The sequence below is a fragment of the Macrobrachium nipponense genome, chromosome 9 (genome assembly GCF_015104395.2).
Source record: "Macrobrachium nipponense isolate FS-2020 chromosome 9, ASM1510439v2, whole genome shotgun sequence".
In the NCBI taxonomy this organism is placed as follows: Eukaryota; Metazoa; Arthropoda; class Malacostraca; order Decapoda; family Palaemonidae; genus Macrobrachium; species Macrobrachium nipponense.
In genome coordinates, this window is record NC_061110.1 from 36,028,073 (window position 1) to 36,039,436 (window position 11,364).

The 11,364-nt window shown below is 33.6% G+C and overlaps 1 protein-coding gene across 1 annotated transcript; it reads left to right on the plus strand.

Annotated features, from left to right (window-relative positions):
* The first annotated feature begins 913 nt into the window (after positions 1–913).
* LOC135218047 (uncharacterized) lies at positions 914–10,635 on the plus strand. Its single transcript, XM_064254193.1, has 4 exons — positions 914–1,003; positions 9,141–9,236; positions 9,697–10,044; positions 10,174–10,635. The coding sequence occupies exons 1-4, from the start codon at positions 914–916 to the stop codon at positions 10,633–10,635; spliced, it is 996 nt and encodes a 331-aa protein (XP_064110263.1).
* The last annotated feature ends 729 nt before the right edge of the window (positions 10,636–11,364 follow it).

The following is an 11,364-nucleotide window of genomic DNA, read 5'->3' on the forward strand; positions in this document are numbered from 1 at the left end:
AAAGAAAGGGTTTCAAAATACGAACTGAACAATGCCATATTAGGCAATTGTGTGATTAAGGGCTAGTTTTGTCTGTGCGTGGAAAGACTGCTTTAAGGAATGAGAACCCGAGATATGACTGGAGAGAGAAACTATAAAGGGTTTCATCAAGAGAGAAGTGTTCCTTTGTGGAGAGATTCAGGGCCTTTCAAAGGTAACCTTGGCTGCAATATCAGCATCCTCATTCCTTCTACTGCTTCAACGTTCAGAGTTCCAGGTTATAATTCATAGAACCTCAGAATGGACTGAATCGTTAAATTACTGGCATGTTCATTATGAATACTGATTATATCCAGTATTATTGTAAGCGATAAAACGTTGGCAAATGCATAATAATCACAGTCTCTTGTGTATATATATCCAAATCTTACTTTAACTTCAGCATCCCCTCAATTTCATTCATTTCCAGTTTTGAATAAAAGTCGAAAGCAGATTAAACAAATGAATGAAATGCCAAATACCAGCGACGCAAAAAGATGGTGTGCATCATGGGAACAATACAAAGGTCAAATTAGACCGAACTCATTTTAGATTAAGCCGGCCTAGTTTCAGCACGGTATCTTACCTCTAAATAGCCTCCAGGTGAAATGCGAGTTGTTTTCTGAAATGCCCTGACAAATAACACATTGTTCCATATATGGTGCTTTTAATTGCTGGCCTTATTCAAGCATAAGTCTTAAAGAGCAGTTGTAAACGTCGAAGAAAGCATTGCGAAAGAAAAGGAAACATTAAATTATTACTTTGTGTTTCTCGTTATTAATAAAGCCCCTTCCACACGAGGGGCAAATGCACCAAATCATAGGTCCGCCTGCTTGTGACTACTGCCTCCCTTGGACCGTTCGATCTGGTAACACTGTTGAAAAGCAAGAGGAGCATGGCGGGCAAATCAGGTGCCCGTCGTGTCTTTCCCCCTCGTGTGGAAGGGGCTTTAGTCTCTGTGATCTTGGATCCATACCACTTCGGAGTACGTGGCTGTGAAAAATTCAAAACTTCCAGGTGTGTTGCATGTCTTAACATGCGGACTAGATACAGGTAAATTCGTTTGAATCATAGACATAGTGAGAAGACGGATCCATCCAACTGGAGAACGTAAGTTTATAAATATTATTAGTGCAATCACTAGTACATGATGCCATTCTTAACACCACTATGAGCTGCTTTATACTATTTGAATGAGTTATTTTCAAAACCACTGTACCACAAGGCCTGCAATTTAATAAGATGAGATTGAAAGATAGTAATGTACAGGAACAGGTGAACTCGAGCTAGTCATTGGGCTGCAACCTTGGCTAGGATATCAGCGTCCACATTCCATCTACTGCTTCTACGTTCAGAGTTCCAGTATATTTACACCGATAAATAAACTGGTGTAAACAGGGCCGTTTCTAGCTTTGTGGGGGCCCTAGGCAAGATTCTGTTTGAGGGGCCCTAGATAGGTAGGTAGGTACTTCATTTATACCCGAGGGGTTTGTCAAACTGTGATGAAGTGATTCCAAGCCGTGTAGATGGTCTACTAAGATCCAAGAAACTATTACACTTCACCTTTATTTCACATCTATTAAAAAATACAAAGATAATAAAAAACCAACACTTAAAATAATGCTTAATTAACATCACAGTCACAAACTTACTAGCAAAAAAACTAATAATTCACATTATTCGCATTATTTCAACTTTTCATCGGGGGTCACCGAGTGGCTTAGGAAATTGAAATTTTCCAAGCTACCCCGGGGGCCTCTGGTGGCTTGGGGGCCTAGGCAATCGCCTAGTCCGCATATAGATAGAAACGACCCTGCTAGTCAATATACTTCTTATAATTAATAATTCATGGAACAAACTCCATCTATTGTGCAAAGGCGCTTTTAGATATCAGTAATACAGAGAGAGAGAGAGAGAGAGAGAGAATTCATAGTAACAAAACCTTCCAAATTTGCTGTAAGGTTTGAGATACTTAATTTCTGTCAGTTCTGGCACAAATCAAATTTTATTTTAAATCCAGTTAACAAGCGTATCAAATACACCTGCAATTGCGTCGTGGATTAAGTCAAGACTTATGCCTTAGAAATATCAGAAAACTGAGGACCTTGAAAAATATACGTTCATCATTATCATTATCATTATTTAATAAATTAATGGGACTACAGGTTCATGAAGACATGTCTGTCTTGATCGCAGGTCAACTTCATAGCAGTCAAAAAAATAATTGGCATGTTAAGGTCTTTCAAACAAGGCATCCTTTCCCCATCAGAGTATTCCGTTATCAGTAAAAGAATCCCGGCCGTAATGTACTCATAACGAAATGGAAGAGAATGAATTTGATCTGGATTCCCTGAACCATTAATGCCTAAAGACTCGGCTAGTCACCATTAAAATGGGTCAACTCGGGAGGATTTATGTAGGTGAGCAACTAAAAATTCGAACTAGGGGTTCGATAGTTAGGTTAGTATATGAAGCTTTAAGTAATAAACACTATTAAAAGTTTTCGGTATCCTAAAAAAAAAAAAAAATTGGGAATCTTTAAACATTTTTAAAATTAGGGCACTCCAGCTTCTCTAGCCCGAATTAAATAACTAAAAGCAACTGAGGGCAATAGGAAAAACGGAGGAGTGAATTCAGTAAAATATAAATGTCGTGAAAGAATTAAAAGACTTTTTGTTTCCACAAGTATGATGAAGCCGTGAGACGAATGTATAATCCAGTAGGGACATATAAGGTTGGGAAGACGTAATGGGAAAAGAAAGCCTGAGAGCTTGCTATTTACAATGAACTAAATATTGTTTATGCGCTTCAAAACCTCTTAATTGGGACGATTGCTTCCCAAAACAAGCAACTGATATTTATAAATACCCTTTTTACCTCTAGAAAGCGAAAACCAAAAAGATGACAAACATTAATTGACGAGAGAAAAATTAAGACGCAGGTATATGGGTTAACAAGATTTAAAACCTTTATGTGTCTTGCAAACCTTTGTCATGTATCAAGCGAGACAAACGTCTATGCAGTAAAATAATGGAATTAGGTAAAGAATTTGGTTTGAGAAAAGCCAACACAAAAGTTAAAAACCAAAGGGCGCTCAAACTGAAATATGCAAATGAAGAGAAGCTGTTTAATGAAAACAGCGCAGTATCCGAGCGATGGAGCGAGATATTTGTAATCAGGAGTTCTGATAATCTTTGCACCAACATGAAATTTTTGAGATTATAGATACGTACTACTTTTTAATGTTACTGATAATCTTTGCACCAACTAGATACGTACTACTTTTTAACGTTCCACTGAAACAAACCTCCAATCCATTCATATAAACTTACACATTCACTTATACCATACATCCACATATTTCAAATTCTATTATTGATTAGAGTAAAGTAACTCCTTTGTACAGTTCAGACAAAACTATTAAGATGGCCCACTTCCATCGATGCGCTACAACTAAAGGTAACTATGAAGTAATGTTAGTTCTTTAGAGTAGATGTTTAACCTTACCTCTTGGGTTTCATTTAAGCTATTGGCGTAATATGAGATCTGTAAAACTAGAACCATTTCATGTTACGACCATCATCCATGACTTTCCTAAACTTACCCAAGAAATTTTAATCCGTGCACATCTGGATTCCATTCAAAGGAAAATATTTCTTTAGTCATAGAAACTAGTCGTTACCACTTTCGGGGCATTAAAACTCTTAATCATATCAAAACCAAAATATGTCATTTTAGAACCACTAAAGTAAAACTTAATTTCAGGTGTGTGTTTATTAAAGATAAAGTAAATAACTATTTTCAAAGTGACTATTTTTCCGGGTTTGAAAATCTAAATACCGAACGGTAAAGGTAGGATGTGTATTAGGCCTTTAAGATTATTATTAAAGGTAACACCACTAATATTTGCACTAATATTTACATAAGCATAATTTAAGCTAGTTTACTGAAGTTCCAAATAAATTATAAATGTGACTAAAAATGAAGCTTTATCAAAATAAAACTATCGCTAATGCTAATGCTAGGCTCAATTAAGAGAAAAAACCCCCCACACACAAGTTCTTGACAAACAAGTATCCTGCTTGCATTGCCTAAAGTGACCATTTCAGCAAACCTATCTGTGAAATAAAGAGAACAAAAGAAAATGCCGTAGTAAGAATTATGTAGAAAGCATTAAAATAAAGATAAAACTGACAGTGATCAACAGAAGCTTCCAGTTTAAATCAGACTTAGTTATACTTAACATCTTAGACAACTCGCATGGATAACATCTTAACTCAGATGGAGAGTAGGCTTCACTTTTACATCTTAATTTTACATTTAAGAGATAATCTACCTAGATGCCGATTAGTGTGTCCGCAAAATTGCCAAATTGGGGTTTCAAACAAGCTCCAATTAATGGGAGCTTCACACAAGAGGTCAGATAGCCATGATTGGCCAAATCATGAATAAAATTATGGTATAATGTTTTAAAAATTTAACCGTATTTCCTACGTAAAATCCATTTACTTTGATAAAAGTTATTGCATTTTGTATTTATTGTATATTCTCTGTAGTATCAATAATATTCATATTCAATCTAGTTCAAATCCTAAACTCTGAACTTAGATAATTTTAACCAAGACAATTTTAGCTTTTAGTTATAAATTTATAAACATTATCAAACTATTAAACATTATCAAACTATAGTTTCATAGTTAAATTTTTAAACCAATAAATAATTCTGAAATGTAATGTTTTTTTTTACAAAAGTGCAAAAACATGGCCAATACTCTTTCCTGAAAGAAAGATTTTTGCAAGAATGGGCATCCTTATCGTATCCATTCAAAACAGAATTGAACTCAAGTTTTACTGCTGTTGAATTAAGGAAGTAAAGAATGGTGACAAATTTCAATATTTTACAACAAAAGTATTACAATTTTGTTCTTAAAGTTAACTTAAACTAAATCAAGATTAATCATCAGTACTAATAAACAAAACCCTACTCTTAATTTAAATGAACTTAAAAAAACTTGGGAAAATGAAAATTAAAGTTAAAGAAATATTTAAGATAAAAATCAGAGGGTACCCAACTTCTAAAAAAGGGTCTAATGCACTTTACACCTGAAATTGAATGGGAGGGACCTCCACCCCCACAGCGGCGGTGCCCCTGTAGGGGTGGATGGTAAAAAATAAGATAGTTAATACTAGATACTTTGTACCTCACCTCAATTTTAGTAGTGAGATTCATTTTTCCACTTGTAGAGATATAGTTATCCAGAGTAAAGAATTTTCACTAAATACCCTATTCCTCACAAGAAAAGTAGGAAATTTAACCAGCTTCATGAAGTTTGGATTCATTGGTATCTGGAAGTATTTTAAAGTGATTAAAATACTAAAATTATGCCCAATTAAAAGTTACGGTAATGAACTTTATATAATATATAGCTTACGGCTTAAAAAAAAATAAATAAAAAAATAAATCTACAGTGCCACACAACGGAAAATTTCTAGTGAAATAAATCGGGCCCTGAAATTAATAATATATATTAGTACAAAAATGCATCACACCTGACATACTGAATAAATTAAGCAAATGTCTTTGGTTAAATAACAAAGGAAGCTGTCTAAAACAGAATCCTTAAAATGGGTATTAGATACTACAATAAGAAAAAAATATAAACATTAGTAATCACTGAAATCAACAAATATAGGTAGGGTTGTGACAAGTTAAGCTTGGGGAGGGTAGATAGGTGTGTTTGAGTAATTAATATAATTACAATAAACTTCGAACAAACAATAACTAACAATATCACAGATGTTAAACGAACTTCAATCAGATTATGATTATAACCCTATTATTAACTCTACTAATAAGTATTAAATAAAGCGTCGACTAGCAAAACTAGAAATGAAACTTCTCAATAAAGTTGCTACAGGTAAAACGGTAAACAGAAGTTATATTTAACGTCTGCTGACGGGTCGATTTGCAAAGTTTAACGAAGACCTTCCACGAAATCATCGCGTATCACTTCGAAGCTCCAAAACACACACAACACCTTAACAGCAAACAATAGTCACTTCGGTAACGTACATAGATCATTCATGAAACCACCAGTTCCATGGTCAAACTCCACAGTAAATTCTTCAGATATTCGTAGATACTGAAGCGGTAACTAGGTTACGCATAGGTTCTTTTCACTCAAGTTAGTTCTTGTTGACGTCACCATCAAGGATAATCAAGGTCGCTATTTTCAGACAAGGATCATTTATATGAGAGAAATATATCGTCTGTTTTTGTTTACAGAAAACTGAATAAACTGCAATGATGTTTCATTCCCGTGCATTTGGTTACATATTTCATTACTTCCCGATTTTTTTGGAGAAATTTAAACAGTTTGTATGCACACAGGTAGGATACCTCTTGCGTCATCATGTCTTTATTCTGTTTTGCTAACTCACAGTATGCTTATTACTGGTCCTTTTCTTCAGAAGCAGTTCTCTGAGACCCAGAGATTCATTTGATATATAAACGTATGTTGGCAGAGACAGTCCAAGATTCATAAGGGGCACGAAATATTATCTGTCAAATCAATACTATCATAACAATAAGAAGCTAACAAAGACTTTAATTTTTAGTCTCCCTGATAACATGGGAATTTGGTATAACCTAGGACTGCAGATTTTTAGCGCATCTTGAGTCAGATAACGTGAGACCATTTGTAGTACGTCTTGGGCTGACTTCATTTAACTAGAAAAATAATGAAAAAAAAATAAATAAAAGGAGCTTGCAGGCACCACTGTTCACCACCATATAATAATAAAAATACCTCCAAAAGATGTTTTGCAATGAGAACAAAACAAAATATGTATTTAACATACTCCGACATACAGGAAGTGTGTAGAAAAACAAATAAACTTCGTTAACAAAACTGCAATTGGTTATAAAAAGATATAAAGGCATATAACAAAATCCATCATGGGAATTCTCTAAACAACATAATAAATCTCTGCATCCCTATTAGGAAACCCTCTTTCCAGCACATAAGGATAAGGACTGTGACGGAGACTATCACAAGGTCTTCCAACAGATGAGTCAAAACATATTTCATAGAGCAATGCAAGCGGTTTTTATTTTTCTTAATGGGATATTTTCAAATAATATTAGCTTCACTATATTACGTATTGATTCATAAAGACATTTGTATCGAAAGGGAACAATTGAGAACGAAGTGCAAAATTTGATTAACTTCTTTGTTTTTTACTTTGCATGATTTTGTCTTCGACAAACTACCTCCGGTCCTCTGTTGGGAAAATCAGCGAATAGACAGGCCTTAGGCTTGCTTCCTATACCCTGTGTTCACACACACACACACACACACACATATATATATATATATATATATACTATATATATATATATATATATATATATATATATATATATATATATATATATACATACACACACACACACACACACACACATACATATATATATATATACATATATATTATATATAATATATATATATATATTATATATATATATACTATATAATATATATATATATATATATAAATATACTATATACACACACACACACACAAATATATATATATATATATAGATATATATATATATATATAACATTATATATATATACATATATATATATAGACATAATATACATATATATATAGATCTATATATATATACTATATATGATATATATATTATATATATATAGTATTATATATATATATAGACATTTTATTATATTATATATTATTATATATATATTCATTATATATATATATATATATATATATATAGATATATATATATATATATATATATTCATATATATATACTTATATTATATATATATATATATATATATATATATATATATATATATATTATATATATATATATATATATTATATATATATATATGTGTATATACTATATAGCAGCATTCAGCAGGGTCCAACAAACACATCAAAAAAGGGCCATATTTATTAGCAAAAGACGTTTCGCACATTATCTATGTGCATCTTCAATCTGTAAGAACAACATAAAATACGTTAAAGTTTAAAAAACATGATTTTTTATATAAAAAAGATTAAGTTAAGAAAAAAAAAGTATTATACAAAAATTAAAATTAATACAAATTAAAAGGTATATAGTAAAAAAGTAACCAGTTCTCACCAAACCATCCAAAGGAGAAGGAGAAGAACGAATGACCAAAACTTGACACCAACCTACGACTTCAGTTATGCAAGATAAAGAGGAGAAGCGGAAACGTTAGAATTCAAAGAAGGAACAAGCCGTTTGATGTACAAGGACTCAAGGGTACTTAGGTAATTGCTATGACTTGTTCCACCAATAATAGAGAAGTGCTTTTTATTTATTTCAATTTTGCATATGGAGGCATGATTCTTTATATTAGAAAATTCTAGTTTGCTTAATTTTTGACCCGTTCTAAAGCTGTATCCCACATGGCTACAGTATCTCATCTGCAGTAACCTACGGCTTGATCCAACATAAATACCGGGACATCCCGGGCACTTGAATTTATAAACAATGTTGGATCTCATGAAGGTTGCAGTTTGTCTTTATAATATATATTTATATTAATATATATTATATATATATAATATTATATATATATATATATATAATATATATATATATATATATATCATATATATATATATATATAATATATATATATATATATATATATATATATATATGTGTGTGTGTGTGTGTGTGTGTGTGTGTGTGTGTATTGTGTATGTTACAGTCAAAGTGTGAAACTAGCCATTTCATGTAATGCCTGGAAATTTCAGTCGTTTCACGAAATTACCATTTCACTCGGTTATTTAGTGAAACGACTAAAATACTCAGCTATTACGTGAAATGGCTGAAAAACTGGTGTCCTCATTACACAACCTGGCTAAAACTGTTTAGGGAGGGAGGGAACTTTTGATGGAGGGAGATTTTAGTTGCTATTCAGTTGTCTACTGGTGTTGTACAGGTTATATAGTTGCCTACCGGTGTGTTGCAGATTGTAATGGCTCAGTGTCATTTTGAAGTCAAGTTTACAGAAGCGCTTTTTCAAAAATATCATCAGCGTAAAAAGAACTTGATTGCTAAAGAAGAGTACTACAAGACAATTGAAGGCCTGAAGACAGCTGCCAGGGATCCATCTTCGAAGTCTCGTCATGGAGTAAGATTTTATTATCTCTTATTATCGTTTCCGTACATACTTGAACTGAAACAATTAGCTGGTGCAAGTAGATATTTTGACATAGTAGTTTAGATTTTTTTTTAATGTACCTATTTATCCTGAGAAATTAAGCATTACTGATTAGTGCAACTAGGAAATATTTAATGAATTTAATATCTAATTCATTTTTTATGAAGTTCTTATTTCAAAAATTACAAACATATATCATATATTCATAAAATTACAAACAACAAGAAAATAAAGCATTACTATCTGCAGAAGTTTGTTTGAAAACCCTAATGTAACCACGAACTCATAATTCAGATTTTGCAATCACACACACACAGGTATGAAGTTCTTCAGTGTGGAGACGTGGAGAAGCTGATCAAGAAACGCGCAACAGCTGAAGAATCAACACTTTTATTATGTCAGTGTTGAGGATACTTATGACATCATCAAGAGGGCACATATTGCAACAGGTCATGGTGTCCGTGACATCTCCCCAAGCTCAGTAAAGCGGGTTATGGTATACCAGTGCCACTTAACAAAGTTTGTGATACTTCGACCTCTTACCTCAAAAAGAGCAGCTGAAGTTGCCTTTCAACTGCTCGACATCTTCTTGCTGTTTGGTGCTCCTACAATCTTTCAAAGTGACAATGGTTCTGAACTTATAGCTTATGTCATCACAGAACTAAAAGATCTTTGGCCAGATCTCATCATGGTCCATGGAAAACCAAGACATCCCCAAAGCCAAGGTTCTCTGGAACATGCCAATGGGGACATCAAGGATCAACAACACACAGGATTGGTCCATTGGTGTTTGTTTTGTCGACAACATGAAGAACTCCGCCTGTCGCTCAGGTATCAAGCGCACACCGTACAAAGCTGTTTGGTTGTGATCCTAAAGTGGGTCTAACATCATCATGTCTCCCTTCAGAGGTTACTGAGAGACTTCAGACAGAAGATGATCTGCTTGCCCTTATTTCAGAACCAACAGAAGATGAAGTGTCAGCTCACACCTCGCCTAAAGCAGACACTACAGCATCAACCAACACTTCTCACCCTACACCAGACCCTACAGCATCAGCTGACACTACGCAGTCTCCACCAGTTCCTACATCAGTCGACGCTGATCAGATTACACCAGACCAAACACCACCAGCCCACACCTCTCAGCCTACACCAGACCTTGCAGCACCAGCCGGCACTGCTCCGTCTACACTCCCAACAGTCCAATAATGTTGCAATTCCTATTCCTTTGGTGGATAGGGGACGGGAGGATGCACGTAATATCGGTGTCATCGTTGATCGTGATGAAAATGACCTTTACAACATAGCCGTTAAGAGTGGCATAATCAAGACCAAGTATTCAAGCAACCAATTGGATCTTTGTCCGTAGAAACTTCTCACTAAGTCTGATGTCAAACAAGATGAACAGGTTTCCCTTCGGTAGGCTTTGAATTCTACAGCCACTTGGGTTTCTTAAAATGCGGCTTTGGTACAGGCAAAAAAAGTGTTCTACAAATCGATGTCATTGTTACAAGGCTAAGCGCAAGTGTAACAGTCGATGTCATAACAGTCTAACGTGTGCGAACAAGTGGCTAAGTAAATCTGTTCAACACAAGGTCAAAATGTGCTTTAGAATTTAGACTACTTGAATTTATTTATAACTGTACAAACAAATAAGTAACGTAGTTCATCGAATGTTCAAAAGTGTTTTATGATTATTTTAATTATTTTAACAAGTACAACAAATCAGTAAATTCGTTCAGTAAATGCTCAAAATTTTTTGTAATTATTTTAATCATTTTAAGACATTCACGAAATGCTTTTATGTGTTATATGATTATTTTAACAACAACAACAAAGATAAAATCAATAAATAAGAATAGAAATGATAATAAGGCTATGAATAAACGCTCCCTCCCTACCTCACTCAAAAGTTTTAGCCAGGTTGTGTAATGAGGACACCAATTTTTCAGCCATTTCACGTAATAGCTGAATATTTTAGTCGTTTCACGAAATGACCGAGTGAAATGGTCATTTCGTGAAACGACTGAAATTTCCAGGTATTACATGAAATGGCTAGTTTCACACTTTGACTGCAACATATATATATATTATATAT